At 40.4% G+C, this 20,638-nt stretch overlaps 2 protein-coding genes across 2 annotated transcripts; one reads left to right on the top strand and one right to left on the bottom strand.

Moving 5' to 3' along the window:
• Window positions 1–22: 22 nt before the first annotated feature.
• Window positions 23–4,200, bottom strand: LOC110706073 (elongator complex protein 6-like). Its single transcript, XM_021883988.1, has 5 exons — window positions 3,858–4,200; window positions 3,067–3,139; window positions 1,774–1,985; window positions 782–928; window positions 23–485 (listed from the first exon to the last, which is right to left on the bottom strand). Exons 1-5 carry the CDS (start codon window positions 4,149–4,151, stop codon window positions 363–365), a joined length of 849 nt encoding a protein of 282 aa, XP_021739680.1. The 5' UTR covers window positions 4,152–4,200; the 3' UTR covers window positions 23–362.
• Window positions 4,201–5,192: 992 nt separating this feature from the next.
• Window positions 5,193–6,571, top strand: LOC110705974. The gene is made up of 2 exons (XM_021883899.1): window positions 5,193–5,240; window positions 5,957–6,571. The coding sequence occupies exons 1-2, from the start codon at window positions 5,193–5,195 to the stop codon at window positions 6,569–6,571; spliced, it is 663 nt and encodes a 220-aa protein (XP_021739591.1).
• Window positions 6,572–20,638: the final 14,067 nt, after the last annotated feature.

Genomic DNA, 20,638 nt, shown 5'->3' with positions numbered 1-20,638 from the left:
ATGTAGCAATTTTAAAAAGAATGATGTATTAAACAAAATATATGATGTTACTCATACAGTCCAAAAAATGTCTATTCTCTCTTGGTTGTCTGAACACAAAACACTTGTTAATTTGTTGCTGCTCTAATTGCTCTATAGTTTAGAATCTCTTGTTTAGTGAAAAGAAGTTGATAAGTTAAGGCACCACAAGGGAAATTTCATACATTCTGTTATTCTGTTACAAGGATCAAACAAGAAGTTCAATAGTTCATACATCCCATTAAACAAATTTATACTCGAAGGCTCCAAATCCTCAGCATTCTATTGTTCTCACACCACTGAGATGAATACTTAATTGTATGGCGGCACCAAGGCCTCTATCCTCACGCCCTAGTTCCTGGATAAAAGCAGTTGCTACCATTTTCCTTGAGTTTAAAGTGGAAATTTTGTACCTTGTTTGTTGAACTCCTTGACTTGTCAATCATTCCTTTGTTCAGTACAGTCAACTGCAAGTTGCAGAACAAAATTTAGAGAGGAGATTCAAATTTCTGCGTGGTCATTATGCCAATCACTTCATTTGCCTTGCAACTTCTTATTAACAACTTTCATATAAGATAGATTTGGCAAAGAAATCTTGCACCACCCCACCCAAAAAACTCATGCATGAGAATCTAACAAGCGGCTTATAATCTCAGAAGTTTGCCAAAAATTGCTAAGTATAAGATGATACAGATAACAGAACATTGAAATTTAGCATAATTAACAGACATACTGAAATTTGCCAAAAAAATTACAATATTACCTGTCCATGGACATCGGTTGCCAAACCAGTCGCCAATGGTTCAACTTTGATCAATATATTAGCTAGGTACTCCATCTGTACAATGGGTGTCAAACTTTCCTCTCCAAGATAGATATCCTCATGGTTAAGGATCACAAGGGAACATCCCTGGAGAAAGGCGAATGAGAAGATCAAAACAAACTTTATTGAAAACCTAGATTGCGTCAAATTGTGCATGACATCAAACTCATAATTGAATTGTCAGTGAAATTATCTTAAATTTTCAAAAATATCTTTACTTCAAATAAGTGTCAACAGGTGCAGGACATGCCTGTTGCAGGTGCACAATGGATAATCTTTTATTCAAAGAGGGCATGAGCTTATCAACTTTCTCTACATCATAATCCAAGACCTATAATACATTTTTCATCTTACTTTCCGAGTTAATTATAAATTAATAAGTACTTCCTCCATTCCAAAATTATTAAAACATGAATTGTTTTACACTTCCCAACACAACTTTATTGATTAATATCTTTAATGGTCCATAAGTAAAAGTTACTTAAAAAAATGAAATTTATGGAACGGAGGAAGTACAAAATTTCCAAATTTATGCTCTTCCATTTATCAACATTGTACTTGTACAATTTTAGTCAATCAACTCTCTATATTCTCATTTGCGTTCTCCTCAATCTAGGTAATACAACCTCAAATGTCCAAAATAATGACACCAAGAGTAGTATGAAGCCCAAAAGTATAATACCATATAGTACTTAACCATCTCTTAGACTTTTCCAGGTCAAGGGCCTGCAGCACTTATGAGAGTTATGACCAACAGGTACATAGGTTAACACTGTACCAGAATGGGAATTGGACTAATCTAGTTGGAAGTTGGAACTAAATCACAAAGCCGATATGCTACCTTCCAGCATGCATTAAAATAAGCTTTCTCTTTCTCTTTAAGTTGTGAGGGAGGGGAGCAAAAACAACCAAGAAAAAAGGTGTCAACTTACAAATTCTGAAGTCAAAGTGTAACAATATCGCAGAAAGTCCAAGCTGTGATTGAAAGAGCCCTTGGCAGCCACCTCAATTAGGGAGAAATCATCAAGCATAATAGTGATATTTTTACTATTTTCACTACTGGAAATAATGTCTTCTACAACTTTTTGGATTTTCCCGTAAAACTCGATCAGTCCACCAGTATGTATGTTTCCCACGCTTTGGTCTGGTTACAAACATTAATCAGAAAAGAGAGAAAAAGAATGAGAAGAAAGGAGCATTTTCAAGAACTTCTAAGAGTATAAATTTATAGATGATCCTACTATGTCCAATCTGATAAAGGCCTATACATCTAGAAATAGATACTTCAGTGAAAAAGTTGAGTACAAGCCAAAGTCTAAAATCAATCTAATCTGGCCATTTAGGATCAAATCATCAAAATATCAAACTCAGAAAGTAATAATTTTTTAACAGCATTATGTTCAGTCAAGTCCTAAAGCCTCCTGTTCCTATTTAAGTCTTACCCACATACCAAGCCCCATGCCATAACTCAAGACTAGTGCAAATTAAATATTTCCAATATTTGGTTCATAAAAATCTCAAGGAGGGGAACTCATCAATAATTGCAGCAGATATAGATACTTCAAAAACTAGTATATCTACCAAGCCATTAAACAAAAACTGAAATATTGTCAATGGACAATCATATAACCCATCTTAAGTTAAGAATCTTGAGAATTTCTTAAATTAGCAGGTTAGCAAACCAAATCAAAAGGACAATCTCCCCCAAAAATTTAATACTACTTCAACATTCTTTTGAGGCTACCAACCTACAACTTTCTTCCATAATCTGTTTTCTCCTCAGCACTTTCTCCTATATCACTAAACCGTCTTAAAAATGTATACAAAGGGATTGTCTATTGGAAGGAGGAAAAATACCATTATTAACTGAAAAGGTTATATTATTCACTCATTTCTAGTGAGTGACAATAGATGTTACAATTCCAAAAAATAATGCTAATCTATTAATTTTCTCACTTTTTGGAGCCTTGACATATCCATCAATATAAATACCAGATTTTCAGTGCATAAAACAAGTTCAACCTATCTAATTTCCTAAGTGACTCTCATACATTATTATTTTATAAACATAAATAAAAGAATCAAGGACCTAAAAAAATAAAGAAAAAACAGATATCTTCTGACACCATGCAAGGTACATATGGAATCAACAAGGCGTAGGATAGATTGCAAACCTAGTTAAAATGATCAATAAAAATAACCAAGTGTATATGTGAAATTCTCACCGGTGCATCCTAGCATAAGCATGTCAAAGAAGAAAAACCTTCCACTATCGCGGTGAGCAGCCAAATTACAACCCTGTTACAGCTCCAAATATCAACATTCAACATTCACAAACAGTATCAATAAAGCGAGAAGAGGGATGCATTGGTCATTCGGAAAGAAGAAGGAATAGCTATGTTGTTATCAATTCATCCAATCAAGCATGAAACGAAAAGCAAAGCACGAATGACCACCTCCTATGGAAATACAAGTTATATATAATTTCATCTGATATAAGTCTCACCTGCTTGTCCATTGAAATACAAATTTTCTCCTTCATTCATTATAGATGGACATAAAATCATTATTAACACTTTCTTCTCTAGTCTAGTCACGACGGCGCCACGAAAATTAAGCCTCAGCCTAATGTAGCTTGAAATTGTTTATTCTAAGATACAAGTAGCTTAGCAAATTCCAATTAGTGATCAATCTGACCATAACTTTGCATTTAATTCCAAACTTACATAAACCATCTCAATTCATTTTAATACAAATACCAAAACCCGCAATTTTTAGCAGGAAAATTGAAATAATTTCCAGGAATACAGCAAACTAACAACTTATCAGTAAAACCCTAATTCATTTTCACACTCCATAATTGTTCAAATTCAAGCTATACTACAATATAAACCGGAAAATCAATTCCAACAATCATACATAAATTAAAAATTTTATAAAAATTGTATCAAAGTGCTGTAAATTAAACAAAACAGTGACGAATAAATTGAAAATAACAAGAACAAATGGGGCATACCAGTTTTCGAAGAATGCGATCATAGTGAGAGAAAGGATGAGAAAGGGAGACGAAAATGACAGAAGCAGAAGAAGAGAGTGAACGCTTGAGGATGTGATGAATGACGAAAGCGCCGCTAGTTTCGACGCAATCTTCAATCAACACACAACTGCGACTGGGTAGTGAGGAAGAAGATGAAGAAGAGATGTCATGGAAGATTCCAAGAGCTTCATCCAGTAGATTTGAACTTCCCTCCATTGTTGCAATTTTCAAGCTCTTTTTTTTCCCTATTGTTTTTGGGATGTCAAATGACATGGTTCATGGTTGTTCAAATTTTATACATTATGGTCAGTATGGAGTGAGCATAACAGTTACCTTAAAAATTCTTGGAACCAGAATCAGAACTTATTGCAATAGGTTCTTTAAAATGGGAATCGAAACCTGTTGAACAGGTTTTTAGAAATTAGAAATCCGAATCGGAACCTACAGGTTCTGGTTCTGATATAGGGTACCCTGTGTTGTAATATACTTACTAACTTTTTGCAGATTTTTTAATATAAAAACTGGTTGGTCACTAATTTATAATAATTGCAACTCGCAAAATAAACAAACTAATAGTAATTGTCTAACAAATTTAATACGTATATTTATAATTGTGATTTTGATATTTATTATTTAAAAAATAAGTTAGAATTGGCGTATAATTTAAAATTAAGTAATACTTTTAATAGGTTATAGGGTACCCTACAGGTTCTGATTCCAAAAAATTAAGAACTTGAAGCGGAACCTGTTGCAACAGGTTCTCCATTTTACTACCTGAAACCGGAACCTCTTGTACAGATTCCGGTTCCGGAACCTACGGTTCCTAGAGGTTTCGGTAACGAAACCTACGATTCCTAACAGATTCCGATTCCGATTCCGATTTAGGGTACTCGGATTTTTTCTCACCCCCAGTCGGTTGTTTTTATGGCAGTAGAGTAAACAACATTGACACATGTTGAACGTGCCCGATTTTTAGTTTCTTATATTTCTCCTATTATCGTGAAATATGAGTAATGGGCACGTAACTTAAAAACAAATGGAGTAGCTACTAGCTAGGCTCGCTCCCAATTTACCAGGCATCGCTCCCATTTTAATATAAAGTGACCATTTTGCCCTTTTCTTAATTTGGGCTATATAAGGCTCCGCCATTTTGTCACAAAGATTCCCGAGCATTTTAATATTATTCCCGAGCACTTTAACCCACTACTTGCTTTAAAAAATTCTCGAGCCCGAAAATTCCCTAGCCCACCACCAAAAATCTTAATTTTTTTTTAAAAAATAAAATTATCAAGCTTTAGCAACGGGTTTTGGACGATGAACGACGACAACGATTGTACACCGGAGGCATCGTCGGAAGAATTTGTAAGTCGTAGGATTTTTTTTTCCTGAAAAGGGGACTTCTGGCCAAATTTTTTTTCTGAAAAACGGACTTTATGGAGGACCCGAATTTTCTGGGCAGAAGTCCGTTTTGCAGGATTTTTTTTTTTTTTTTTTTTTTTTTTGTATGTATGTTATTGATTATTATTGTTGTTGTTGTTGTTGTTGTTGTTGTTGTTGTTGTTGTTTTGTATTATTACTATAATGGTGAGCATAAATTGGGTTGCGCAAAAAATGTGGTTTGTAATTGTTATTATTGTTATTGTTATTATTAGTTATTTTTGTTAATATTAGTTTATGTTAATGTTAGATAATATTAGTTAATGTTGTAATATTAGTTAATGTTAGTGTTAGTTAATATTAGTTAATGTTAGTGTTAGTTAATATTAGTTAATGTTAGTGTTAGTTAATATTAGTTAATGTTGTGATTATTAGTTAATGTTAGTGTTAGTTAATATTAGTTAATGTTGTGATATTAGTTAATATTAGTGTTAGTTGATGTTAGTTAATATTAGTTAATATTTGTTAATGTTATGATGTTGGTTAATGTTGTGATAATATTGTGATATTATTATTATTATTATTGTTGTTGTTGTTGTTGTTGTTGTTGTTGTTGTTGTTGTTTTATAAATATTGTTATTAATATTATGATTAAAATAATAATATTGGAGTGTTTTGTGTGTTTTCTTTTATTTTTATAGGATTCGGAGTTTGAAGACGGCGGTGACGGTGTGAATTATAGTGCGAATTTTGTCACGGACACGTTTTTTCCAACGTTTGATGATGTAGTTAAATGGGCGGATGCTGTTGCCATAAATATGAGATTTATATTGGTTAAATCGTCTTACAACAAAACCAAAAATGATCGACCGTATCGATATTTTAGATGTGATCGGGGACGAAAGAGCAAGCCGAGAGATCTTGAGAACGCAATTCGGAAGGACACAAAAACCAAAGCTAATGGTTGTCCTTTCTACATCAAGATATATTATGAGTTTATCACAGACAGTTGGAAGATCCGGGCAAAAAATGATGCAACTGGGACCCATAACCATCCAATGATTGTGTATCAGGAGGGTCATCGTAAAATCAGTGGCTTGAGCCCAAATGCAAAGAAGGTTGTGCGTGACATGACAAAGTCCAAGATTGCACCGTGTAACATCATGGCAACTATTGCAGAGCAATTTCCTGATGATCATCCAAACATCAGACACATTTACAACCGTCAGAATGACTTGAGAACGGAGATGGCTGATGGCAGAGGAGTTGTTCAGCAAATTCTTCATTTGGCGAGACAGAGTCAGTATATTTACTAGGTCATGGCCGATGACCTCGACGTTTTATAGCATGCATTTATGGTGCACCCAGTCACGGTAAACATACTACGCACGTACCCACATGTGATCGGTATGGATTCGACATACAAGACCAACCGATATGGGATGCCGTTCTTTGAGATAGTAGGTGTGACACCGACAAATCAGAATTTCCTTGTCGGTTATGTGTTCATGCGCAACGAGTGCACGACAAGCTATCAGTGTGTGTTGTAGAGATTAAGGGAGTTGATTGGGTATGATAGAGAACCATCGGTATTTTTTACAGACCGTGAGCTTGGCCTCTGTGCGGCATTGAGAGAAGTGTTTCCAGGGATATCGCATTTACTGTGTCGATGGCACATCAGCAAAGATGTGGAGGCTAGGGTGACTGATATGTTCAAAACAAGAGGATCAATGTGAGTTTCAAAAACGGCAAATGGAAACGTATCATGGATGCTGCTACCGAGGCAGATTATAATGCTGATGTAGATACAATGAAAGCTCGGTGGGAAAGTTATCCGGCAGTGATTAGTTATGTTGAGAGAACATGACTTTGTCATAAAACCAAAGTTGTGACATTTTGGATGAACCAAGTTCTTCACTTAGGTAACACGAGTACTTGCAGAGTCATCGACAGGTTCGTTGTTATAATGTTGTAGTTGTTGCATTTTCTTCGTCTTTTGTTTTAATTATAAATCGTAACGTTTTTTTATAATTTGAATCAACGACAGGTTCTTTGGATACCGTATGTGCCTGAGTACATTGCCATATTGGTAATCAGATCATTGCAATTCGTAATGGTTCGGAGGCATCAAGGTCGAAGATTGGTGAAAAGTACAGACAATTGCCACTGTCACGTATAAACGACAAGGTGTCTCAGCATTGTTTGAAAGTTCTCGATGATGAGACGAGAAGGATGAGGGAGTTGAGTTATCAGGTGTACGAGCGTTGTGGATGTGTAATGCGTGTGACCCACGGTTTGCCATGTGCTTTCCAGATACATGATTCGCTAGTTGCATAGCCAGGCTTGTATATCAGGCAAATTCATCCATTCTGGAAGACCTTGGTTATTGGTTATGGTGTTGATGAACCTGTGTTCGTTAACGACTTGACCGAGGAAGCTGCACATTTTCGTTCCCTGGTTGATGAGGTCATTGGTAGTGATCCTGCTGTATTTCGAAATGTATCTCGCATCATTGAGGAGGAGCTGCATCCGGATCATTCAAACCTTGAAGAACCGCAAGTAAACCACAACGTTCGAGGTCGACGAAGGAACAATGATACAAGATGTGATCCTTGTTATTTCGAACATGTCGACCGTCGAAACACTCAACGTGTTACCCAACAAAATGGAGCGACCTCAGGTAAGTCAGTATATTTGCACTTGTGAATTTCACGTATTCAGCTTGTAGCGTACTAATAAATGATCTTTTATTTCGTGCAGAAGATCAATGTAACATCAGTCAATGCAGGATGTGCACTTGCTTCCAGGACCGATGTTGCCTTACATCACAACATGGAAGGATGTCATTGGTGATAGAAACTGTGGCTTTCGTTATGTGGCTGACTTTTTCTTCGGTGATCAAGGGCAATGGTTTGACGCTCTAGAAACAATAGCAAACGAGGTCGCCGCTCATCTAGTGTTGTATGAAAGGATTTACGGGATTGGAAGGGTTTGGATGAATGTAGAATGTATTCAATGGGATGGTGGGGCGGTTGATTCACGACATTGGATGGTTGCAATTCAGGATTTATTTCCTATTGCTACTTGGTTCAATGCACAGGTGATTATTCTCGGTGTAGGCACCGTACCGACCTGCTACTACCCATGCCTCTGTAGGGTTTCGTAGTGACCCGACACTACGCGGAAGGAAACCCACCAAGACCCGCCCCTTAATTAAAGCAATTAACAAGCATAATAAACTTAATCAAACAAGATTAAGAACAAGAATTATACCTTTGACGCGTGCTTCGCTCCCCAAGAGCTCTTACTTCAAAATCCCGAAAAGACGAGATCTCCGACGGATCGTACCCTCGACCCGACCCGAGCGTCCTAAGTCTTGAAGGTTAGTCAAGACCCGGACAAAATAACTATGAGTTTTACGAATCAAAGGTTTACTCTTTCTCAGAGTTGCCTTTTTAATTCCACTCAAGGTTGTTTATTTCCCAATCCCAAGCTTGGTATTTATAGGGAAATGAACCCTTGGTTTTTCATCCTCCACCAATGTGGGAGTGTTGAAAATCAATCATTTATTTAATTTCCAAATTAAATAAATAATCATGTTAATCATATTGCGACAAGTGGCATGTTCTCATGCAAAGGAGTGGTGGCCAAGGTTAGGTAGGGGACCATATGTCTTGCTCCCAAAGGGCTTGACTTGGTCCCCACACCCTTGAACAAACCGGGTTAAGGGAGGGCTAGCTGGCTGCCAGCTAGCGTGCCAGCTAGGGCTGCTAGCTAGCAGTCCCCTACTGCCCAGCACCCAGCCAGCCAGCCAGTGCGTGCTGCTGCTGGGCTGGTGCTGGTGCTTGTGTGCTGGCGCTGGGCGCTGCTAGCACATAGTGATGGCACTGGCCCTAGCAGCCCACGCACACCTCCTTTGCGCACCATAGCTAGCACAACCAGCATGCGTGCTGCTAGCGAGCCACGCATGCTGGCCCCTTCCCTTGCATCATCCTATGCACCACGCACCATGCACCACGCAACGCTCGCACACGCATCAGCCAGTGCCTAGCACTACTATGCTTGGTGCGAGGCACGCACATACGCACACGCACATGCATGCGTGGTGCTGCTGCCTAGCATCCCCATTGCACACACACGCACAACCCCACACGCATCATTGCTGCTGCTGTGCGAGGCTGCGAGGCACACATGCACACACACGCAAGCCCCTGGCATTGCGATGGTGCTGTGCGTGGTGCCATGCCTTGCGATGGTGCCTGGCTTGGGCTGTGTGCTGCGATAGCCTGCCACATGCACCCAGGCACCCAGGCTAGCACGCTGCTAGCTGCGATGGGCTGCCTGGTGCATGTGGCACTTGCGATGGCTTGCCATGCGCACCCAGGCACCCAGGCTAGCACGCTGCTAGCTGCGATGGGTTGCCTGGTGCTTTTGGCCTTTGCGATAGGCTGCCATGCGCATGCCTAGGCTGCGATGGTGCGCCTTGAGCTTGCGATGGTGCGCCTAGCCATTCTAGGTGCATGCTAGCTCGAACTAGCCTAGCATCCACATGGTTAAACCATTGTGGTGTTACGACTACACTCGTACTTGTCGCTTGTGATTTTGCAACGCTCGGTCTCGACGCCCTAGGCTCGATTTCCGACGTCTGTATTTGTAAAACTCTGCTGACTTATTAAATCCTTTCGGATTAATTCGTCGTCTCGGATCGGTGATTCGATTGGGTTTAACCCGAAGGGTTAAGTTAAGATTAAGTTGTAACATCAACTGCACATTGATATTATTGATCGGAAGCGGCCTCCACCTAGGCATTCCAATCACTTGACCTTACTGAAGAATTAGCTCTGTAGTAATTCTGCACCCTCTATCGGAAGAATACACTTGTTGGAAGGACACCATTCCTTTCAATCTCCCACTTGTCCTTCCGGACAAGTGTGCATACAGTGTATAGCCCATTTCCTATGTCACTTAATGTTTCTTTGTGAACTATAAGGTAAGATTCTTTGTCATCCTTATTACGTTCAGAAGTGTTTCTCGATCTCCGAGTTCGACTGTCAATAAGCAGATGATTTCTAAAATCCATCTGAGCACGACCATGCATTTTCACAGTCTCGCTCTTCGAGCGGCCTTGTAAACAACAAAACATTTTTCCCTATTGTTAGTAGGGGGACAATCCCAGTCTTGTATTGTAAGTTCTTCTTACTAAGAGGACATAATCTCCTGATTGTTCCCGTTATGATCCCCAGTTACGACAGACGTTTGGAAACATCAAAGAGTCTAGTACTCAAACAAGAAAACTTCACAGTACTCATGGTCGGAGGAAACAAGTTCCGATAGTCATAATGAGAAATGTACTTTTGACAAAATTTAAATTTTCTTAAAGTACTCTCATAGGTCTTATCCAGTACAATTCCAAACTGTGCCTGTGCAAATGATTTATGACTGTCACGTCCTCGCAGCACAAGAAACGGTGCTGTAAATCATACTACACACTAATCTATGGCGGTCATCAATCGTCCATCTGTTAGATGACCTCGATTAGGGACACTTTTCGATTTAATATTCAATGTTCACTTAACAGGTATTTCTTTATCCAAGACATGGTCTTGATACCCTGTTTTGAATATTTCTGTAAATCAAATGGACTCATTATTTAATTCTAAACCACAATTAAATAGTAATGGAGTGAATGATAATTTTGCACAAAAATTAATTACTCCATTAATGAATGGTTTTAATACAGTGTCTTACATTAAATATCCTATTTAATTAAAACACATCTATAGGGAATTTCAAAGCCAGTCTCCAACATGCTTGATTCCCATTGCCTCAATGTGCTTGTTGTGTTTCACTTGAGGCAGCGGTTTAGTCAAAGGATCGGCTACATTATCATTCGTGCCAATCTTATAAATTCTGATTTCACCTTCGGATTTCCATTCCCTTATCATGTGAAATCGCCTTTGCACGTGTTTGACCTTTTGGTGCTCTCTTGGCTCCCTGGCCTGAGCGATAGCTCCATTGTTATCACAATAGAGATCTATCGGCCCCTTGATTGAGGGTACAACACCAAGTTCGCTAATGAACTTGCGAATCCAAACAGCTTCCTTGGCAGCTTCTGAAGCGACCAAGTACTCGGCTTCAGTTGTAGAGTCTTCTGTGGTGCTCTGCTTGGCACTCTTCCAGCTAAACGCTCCTCCATTCAGCCAGAATATGTACCCCAACTGTGACTTGAAGTCGTCTCGGTCATTCTAGAAGCTAGCGTCGGTGTAACCTTTAACAACCAGTTCTTTGTGGCCTCCATACACCAGGAATTTATCCTTGTTCCTTTTCAGGTACTTAAGGATGTTCTTGGCCGCAGTCCAATGCGCCTCTCCCGGGTTCGATTGGTATCGACTCGTTGCACTCAGGGCATACGATACATCTGGCCTTGTACATATCATGGCATACATGATCGATCCGATTAGCGAAGCATATGGGATCTGATTCATTCTTTCTCGCTCAACAGATGTCTGTGGACACTGTTTCTTGCTGAGAGTTATGCCATGGGACATGGGTAAATGCCCTCTTCTGGCATTGTCCATGTTGAATCGAGCCAGTACCTTATCAATGTAAGTACTCTGGCTTAATCCAATCATCCTCTTAGATCTATCCCTGTAGATCTTGATGCCCAATATGTACTGTGCCTCTCCTAAGTCCTTCATTGAAAAGCACTTGCCCTACCAGCCCTTTACGGACTCCAACAATTTTGTGTTGTTTCAAATGAGAAGTATGTCATCGACATACAAGACTAGGAATGCAATATCACTCCCACTGACCTTTTTGTATACACAAGACTCATCTGGATTCTTGATAAAACCAAACTTGCTAATGGCTTCATCAAATCGCAGATTCCAACTTCTGCTGGCTTGCTTTAGTCCATAAATAGACTTCTTCAGCTTGCAAACCTTTCTAGCGTTGCTTGGATCGACAAAACCTTCTGGCTGTGTCATATACACAGTTTCTTCCAAAATTCCATTAAGGAAGGTGGTTTTGACATCCATTCGCCATATTTCATAATCGTAATATGCAGCAATCGCTAGGATGATCCGGATGGATTTTAGCATTGCAACTGGTGAAAAAGTTTCGTCATAGTCAATCCCGTGGACTTGTCTATAACCTTTTGCCACCAGTCTAGCTTTGTATATCGATACATTTCCATCCTTGTATGTCTTCACTTTGAAGATCCATTTGCAACCAATGGGTGTATAACCCTCGGGCAAATTCACCAAGTCCCAGACTTGATTTTCAGACATGGAGTCCATCTCGAATTTCATGGCCTCTTGCCATTTTGCAGAGTCGGGGCTCGTCATAGCTTGCTTGTATGTCGCCGGCTCATCACCATCCATGACTAGGATGTCCTGATCATCGGTTAAGACGATACCGAGGTATCTGTCTGGTTGAGATCTTTGCCCTTGCGACCTACGTAGGGTAATCGGTTGAGCATTTACATTGTCTGTTTAATTCTGACCAATCTTCTTAGATGCTTCCAAAGTATCTAGATTGTCAGTTTTGTCAGGTTGACATTGTTGCTCGTCCTCTCGAACTTCGTCGAGTTCGATTTTCCTCCCACTTGTCATTTTGGAAAGGTGATCCTTCTCCAAAAAGACACCATAATGAGCAACAAAAACTTTGTTCTCGGATTTATTGTAGAAGTAATACCCTTTGGTTTCTTTTGGATATCCCACAAAGAAACACTTATCCGATTTGGGGTGAAGTTCCGAAATTAATCGCTTGACATATGCTTCGTATCCCCAAATCTTGAGAAAAGACAACCTAGGAGGTTTCTTAGTCCATAATTCATATGGATTCTTTTCAACAGCTTTTGACGGAGCTCTATTCAGTGTTAGTGCTGCTGTTTGTAGCGCATGTCCCCAAAAAGAGATAGGGAGTTCACTAAGACCCATCATTGATCGAACCATGTCTAACAAGGTCCGATTCCTCCGTTCGGACACTCCGTTCCATTGAGGAGTTCGGGGAGGTGTCAACTCTGAAAGAATGCCATTTTCTTTCAAGTGATCGTCGAATTCATGGCTCAAATATTCGTCACCTCGATCCGATCGAAGTGCTTTAATTTTCTTGCCAAGTTGATTTTCAACTTCTTTCTTAAATTCTTTGAATTTTTCAAAGGATTCAGATTTATTCGACATTAAGTAGACATAGTCATATCTACTATAATTGTCGGTGAAAGTGATGAAATATCGGTAACCTTGTCTTGCGAGTGTGCTCATTGGTCCACATACATCCGTGTGTATTAGACCTAATAAGTCACTTGCCCTTTCTCCCAACTTGGAGAATGGCTGTTTTATCATCTTGCCTAATAAGCATCCTTTGCAATTTTCAAACGACTCTAAGTCGAATGAGTCAAGAACACCTTCTTGAAGAAGTTTCTTGATGCGTTTGATGTTAATATGGCCAAGACGTCAATGCCACAAGTAGGTTTGATTCGAATCGATGGTCTTAGCTAGTGGTATCGACTTTTGTCTAATCATATGTAAAAACATGCAATTTAATTGAACATAAATTTGTAAGACAAACTTGAAACAACTATTGTCAAAGTCTTACACTCAAAATTCCTAGGTGTCCAACACCATGGATCATAGTATGTTCAAAGGCATGATGAAAAACTAGAATTAGTTTAATTACATGTCATAGACAAAATAGTGCATGCAAGCACGACCGAAAAACCATCTTCGTCGTCTTCTTGCTCTTGCACCAACACTTGATAAGCTTCTCACTTGGTCCCTGAAAAGGCAACATTATGTGAGTCACACTTGGTATCCAATACCTATGATAAGCTTAATCCACAAGTGTTAAGGAAGATATCTGAGGCGGATGCTCCATTCCTCTCCTCCTCTTCCCGAAAGAGCTTGCATTCTCTCTTGAAGTGGCCTTGCCCGCCACAATAGAAGCAACGCATCTTGGCCTTAACCTTGAGATCCCTCCTTCTTGACGGTCTTTTGGTTGCCCCAAATGAGTTGGCCCGGTGAAGTAGCTCCACCACATTCTTCAAGGAATGTGTCTCCTTTGATTCAGAAATATATGCCTTTAGCGCATCATATCCTGAGTGGAGTGAAGTGAGCAAAATATGACCGACCATTCCATCTTCTAGTGGAATTCCGAGGAGTTCCATGTGCTTGAAGAGCTTAGTCATTCTTTCCACATGGGGTCGGAGGGGCATACCCGGTCTCAACTTAGTGTTGCAGACTGTAGACCAAAGATGGTACCTCTCTTTCGCAAGACAACCTTGATCCGATGGCTTTACATTCATGTCCGTAAGTGACCTAGTCACTTCAAACAAGAGTCCATCATTGTTGTCGTTGAAACTCTTAGAGAATCTCACACCGACAACATCCCTTAGTCCTCCAAGGAACAAGTCCGGGAAAGAGAATGGAAGTTTTTCTTTCCATTCTTCCGGGATAGAGTTAGCCATGAATTGTGACACTAATTTGCAGTCTTTCGACCATGCACAATAAGTTTTGTCACCCAAGAGGGTCTTGGAACAGAGGGTTGGGAGGGAAGTATCCAGAACATACTCTTTGGAACAACTCCGGAAAGTTCTCCTGAGTTCTTCTTCCCATTCATTAAGGTTTGTTAAGTTAAGCTTGATAGCTAACTTTTCGAGGAGTGTCGGGCACAATTGGTTGTTGTTTGAGTTACTTGCAGACATGATTCTACAATTGAAAGAATTTGAAGTGAAAAACCATTCATACATCAATAAGTTGAAATTTAAAACGTTCATGCAAATATTCAATCTTATTGAGCATTTTATCCACGCATTTAAAATTGTCCCTTATGGGCGAGAATAAAATGATTCCGAGATCCCAAAGATCAAGAAATGGTTAAGCATGCTTTGGCTTGTCTTAATCATTAAATATCTTAAGGTAAGCAATCCAATTGCTAATAGCTCCAAGCTACTCTCGGTTTGATAAAATGTCGCATCTAATGCATTCTTGACATGTTATCTCTTTTGCCACGACATCTAAGGACTCCTTACTGATATCGTTGAGCTTTACCAAGACAACTTGTATACCTAGTATACCTTACGTTCCTAGGGAAGTAGTGATGCCTCGCTTTGGCGTAATCCATCACGTACGCGCATTAGTTCGGTAAGTGTTATTCTTGGAACGGCAAATTTTAGCTCAATATTATTAAGGGACCTAGGGTTTCTATGTTGGTTGATTTAAGTGAACTTAACTAATCGTCGCAACATAATAGAAATCCTAGACATGCATCTAGCAATCATATATAATAACAATATATAAGGCTTAAAATATAGATGCATTTGGCAACTAGCATGACCCCTTGAAATCTTCAATTTCCATGGGTCTTCATCTTGGCTCGTCTTCGTCGAAACGCCGTCTTGAGACATCTTGGCCAAAATGAAATAAAAGAAGCTAGCTAGAACGACTAAGATTAATTTAATAGTACAAAAATACTTAACGGTTCGCAGGCCGTATTTAGATTTACAAAAATACAGTCCGTATTTTCTATCCTAGTCGGGCCCCACTAGTTGCCATTTTCAAAGAACCTGTTTTGAAAACAATCTTCCATTCACCCATTCACTATTTGTGAATGGCCCATGCAATTTTACGAAGTACATAATTAAACACGCAAAACTAGTAACTAACTTAGGTGGTTAATCCAATTAACGCGCCTAATTAAAACTAGTCAAAGTGGTTTAATCCATTATTTCTAAACGCAAAATGTTAACGCACTTAATTAAGCTCCCACTAAATTCTGCATCCGTACTTAATTAATCCGATTAATCAAGTCGGCATAACCCATAATTTGTCAAAATTTTGCAAAATCGGAAATCGAGGTTTTTAACCTCGTTAAGATAATTATTTAAAATTATTAAAACGACAAGATTTTCGCAAAAATCATAGCCCAAACATTAAGCAAAAACCACCCAACAAAACCCTTGGTGGGTGCGCACCATGGCTGCTAGGCAGCCCATGGCTTGGCGCCATGGTGCGTGGGCGAGGCCTGCTATGCTCAGCAAGCAGCGCTGGCCCAGCTGCCTGCTAGCATGCTGCGCATGCTTGCTAGCATGCTGGTGCCTGCGAGCATCTGGCCTGCTGGGCAGGCGCCTCTTGATGCTCGTGGTGCGCTGGGCTGGTGCTTGCTGCCCTGCTGCCCAGCAGCATCCCTCGCAAGCCAACCCCAGCCACTGTCCCACGCACATCAGCCCATGCCTCCCCGCCACACAAAGGCGCACAGCAGCATCATGGCTCACCCTTGTGTGCACCACAGGCAGCCACATGTAGGCTGCTAGGCAGCCCGGCTAGCCTTGGTGGCACTTGGGTGTTTTTGCCTTGATTTGCGTGCTATGACTCGGGATTTTAATCCTGATTTACGTGTGACATGAATTAATTCTAAATTACATTTTAGAATCAATTTGAGGAAAAATAAAATAAAATTAAGTCTAACTTAAATAAATTTATTTTATTGGTGCACAAGCCTAAATTATCAAAATTTCAATTTTGAACAAAATTAGGTCTAACTTTATGCTTAAAATAAAATGAGCTATGTCCAAAATTAATCTTGCCAATATGCAAATTAATAATGGATTTGACAAATGGGAGTTGGAAAAATAACTTAACCATCCAATGATAAAATTTTCCAACTTGCATACTTGTGTAAAATACCAAGATTACATCTTCCAATATGAAGATTAATCAAATTTTACTCACAAGTAATTGAACTTAATGGATTTTAATCAACCAAACATGAAAAAATCCAAACTTTGTTCAACATGGAATTTAGGGTTAGGGTTCCAATCATTTAAACCTTTAAAGATTAGAACTTTAACATTATTTGGGAACTTAAAATACAAAATCACAACAAGTTTTCACACTTTATTGCAATTTATTTGCAAAATTTGTGAAAAACAAGTTTATGTGAAAAATTGGTATATCAACTTAAGCACTAATAAAAACTCCATTATTATGCTCAAGGATATTTTAAAACCAGTAGATTAGCGATGCAAATGTGCATTTAATCTAACCTTGTAATGCTTGCATTAATCAAGGCTTAAAAAGAATTAAAAATTTTCGTTGAAAAACGAAAAACCCCAGAAAAATTGGGTTTTTGGTTCGAATTTGGCTTCTGGACATTCCTAAAAGGATTGAATCTATTCCAGAATATCGATTCCACCCAAAAATCACTATTTTTGAGCCAAAATCTGGGTTCGACAGCCAAATCGAAAATAAAATCGAGTTTTAAAATTAATTAAAACGAGCATCTAATCTAATTAGAAGAACATGAACCTAAAAATTCAAATTCTTTTAAAACACCTTAATTAAAGAATAATTGCAAAAATTAAAAGGAGCGTGGCTCCGATACCGCTGTTGGGTTTCGTAGTGACCCGACATTACGCGGAAGGAAACCCACCAAGACCCGCCCCTTAATTAAAGCAATTAACAAGCATAATAAACTTAATCAAACAAGATTAAGAACAAGAATTATACCTTTGACGCGTGCTTCGCTCCCAAAGAGCTCTTACTTCAAAATCCCCAAAAGACGAGATCTCCGACGGATTGTATCCTCGACCCGACCCGAGCGTCCTAAGTCTTGAAGGTTAGTCAAGACCCGAACAAAATAACTATGAGTTTTACGAATCAAAGGTTTACTCTTTCTCAGAGTTGCCTTTTTAGTTCCACTCAAGGTTGTTTATTTCCCAATACCCAAGCTTGGTATTTATAGGGAAATGAACCCTTGGTTTTTCATCCTCCACCAATGTGGGAGTGTTGAAAATCAATCATTTATTTAATTTCCAAATTAAATAAATAATCATGTTAATCATATTGCGACAAGTGGCATGTTCTCATGCAAAGGAGTGGTGGCCAAGGTTAGGTGGGGGACCATATGCCTTGCTCCCAAAGGGCTTGACTTGGTCCCCACACCCTTGAACAAACCGGGTTAAGGGAGGGCTAGCTGGCTGCCAGCTAGCGTGCCAGCTGGGGCTGCTAGCTAGCATTCCCCTGCTGTCCAGCACCCAGCCAGCCAGCCAGTGCGTGTTGCTGTTGGGCTGGTGCTGGTGCTTGTGTGCTGGCGCTGGGCGCTGCTAGCACATAGTGCTGGCACTGGCCCTAGCAGCCCACGCACACCTCCTTTACGCACCATAGCTAGCACAACCAACATGCGTGCTGCTAGCGAGCCACGCATGCTGGCCCCTTCCCTCGCATCATCCTATGCACCACGCACCATGCACCACGCAACGATCGCACACGCATCAACCAGGAACCCAGGCTACCACGCTGCTAGCTGCGATAGCCTGCCACATGCACCCAGGCACCCAGGCTAGCACGCTGCTAGCTGCGATGGGCTGCCTGGTGCTTGTGGCACTTGCGATGGCTTGCCATGCGCACCCAGGCACCCAGGCTAGCACGCTGCTAGCTGCGATGGGCTGCCTGGTGCTTGTGGCCTTTGCGATAGGCTGCCATGCGCATGCCTAGGCTGCGATGGTGCGCCTTGAGCTTGCGATGGTGCGCCTAGCCATTCTAGGTGCATGCTAGCTCGAACTAGCCTAGCATCCATATGGTTAGACCATTGTGGTGCTACGACTACACTCGTACTTGTCGCTTGTGATTTTGCAACGCTCGGTCTCGACGCCCTAGGATCAATTTTCGACGTCTGTATTCGTAAAACTCTGCTGACTCATTAAATCCTTTCGGATTAATTCGTCGTCTCGGATTGGTGATTCGATTGGGTTCGACCCAAAGGGTTCAGTTAAGATTAAGTTGTAACATCAATTGCACATTGATATTACTGATCGGAAGCGGCCTCCACCTAGGCATTCCGATCACTTGACCTTATGGAAAAATTAGCTCTGTAGTAATTCTGAACCCTCTATCGGAAGAATACACTTATTGGAAGGACACCATTCCTTTCAGCCTCACGGTGTTACCGTTGCGGGCACGAAACACGGTCAGGGCACCCTCTCGAGAGTTCGTGATTGGTACAGTTGGTGGGTCACATTTCATCCGTCTTGATTTTGCAGAAGATTCACCTCTTCCCCTGATTGCAGGTTGGTGGACCGAGTACCACGAGCCTAGTGTTGATGGATGGGATCAGTAGTATGAAGTTAGAAGGAACATGTGGGATGCATTAATTAGGTAGTGAAATCATCTATGTACTTTCACTGATGTTGTACAGTTGTAACTATGTAATATAAAATAATAAAAGAGATTAAGCAAAGTTCCAACAAAACCAAATATGAAAGTTATCAGTTTTTACATTACATGCCGAATACAAAGTAATATAAAACAAATGAGGACAAGTAATATAAAACTGAAAGGCAAGTAATTCACAACCCCATCATCGCCTTCCAGGCATCTCGGAGCTGCTCAGCCAATGCCCTTGTTCCACGCGGCATGTTGGGATACTCCTCCAGTGCTTTGTTGATAAACTCCATGGACCGATCCATCCACTGCAAATAAGAAAACAACATATTATTGAAATTACAATTTTTGGAAGTCGTATTAATAGTATAATAAAATACAACTACTTACGTAATCCGTGTTAGTCTACTCCCAGCTGATGACCCCCGAGGAGATAGACGAGGATGAGAAAATCTGTACAGCCACTGCATGTAACCAGGAGCGATCGTAGGAGCTCGACCACCAAGTCTGGTGAGGGAACCTAAAACAACACTGAAAGACGAACCAGGGACAAACCGAGTCCACATCACAGATGTCATCTCGGTCGGAAAGTCTACTTGATACATCTTCAAGTTCGTCGGTCTATTGGCCTTCTTAGGCCTGATAATGGTCCTTGGAATGTCCTGGACGAATCCAAGTTGTCGAACCACTCGATCAAGCATGTATGGCTCAATGATGCTACGGTACTGGATGCAGCCAATAAATAGAGTGGGTGGCACGTGTCATGCAGGATCAACTCCGTACGGGAGCCAGTTAACCTCAAGGTCCGTCAGCTGATCCAATTTAGCACGAAATGCGAGGAGGCGCTCCATGCTCTTGTTAGGGCACCCCGGTCCAACATCCCACGTAGCCGCATGGGGAATACTAAGCTCCCTCGTCAAGGTACCCTGCTGAGGCCGAAAACACGGAAAGTACTCGTAGATCCACGCTTAGAGAAGCGTGAGACAACCAGCGATTGAATCAACATCTTTTCGCGATGCCGTACCCAACTGCCGATACAGATAGGCTAGAGTAGTTGAACTCCAAGAGTACTCATTGATCGGGATATCATCAACAACAAGCTCGTGGAGGAAGGAAGGATGAGTGCGGTTACCACTCTTGTCCAAAAACAGTGCTCCGCCTAGTACTAACCACATGTAGGCACTGTAATGGACACTGAAGGGCCTCTACGCCTCCAAAGTCGTA

This window comes from Chenopodium quinoa, unplaced genomic scaffold (assembly GCF_001683475.1).
Source record: "Chenopodium quinoa cultivar QQ74 unplaced genomic scaffold, ASM168347v1, whole genome shotgun sequence".
In the NCBI taxonomy this organism is placed as follows: domain Eukaryota; kingdom Viridiplantae; phylum Streptophyta; class Magnoliopsida; order Caryophyllales; family Amaranthaceae; genus Chenopodium; species Chenopodium quinoa.
Note: the sequence above shows the minus strand (reverse complement) of the source record. Positions and strands in the feature narration are given on the sequence as shown.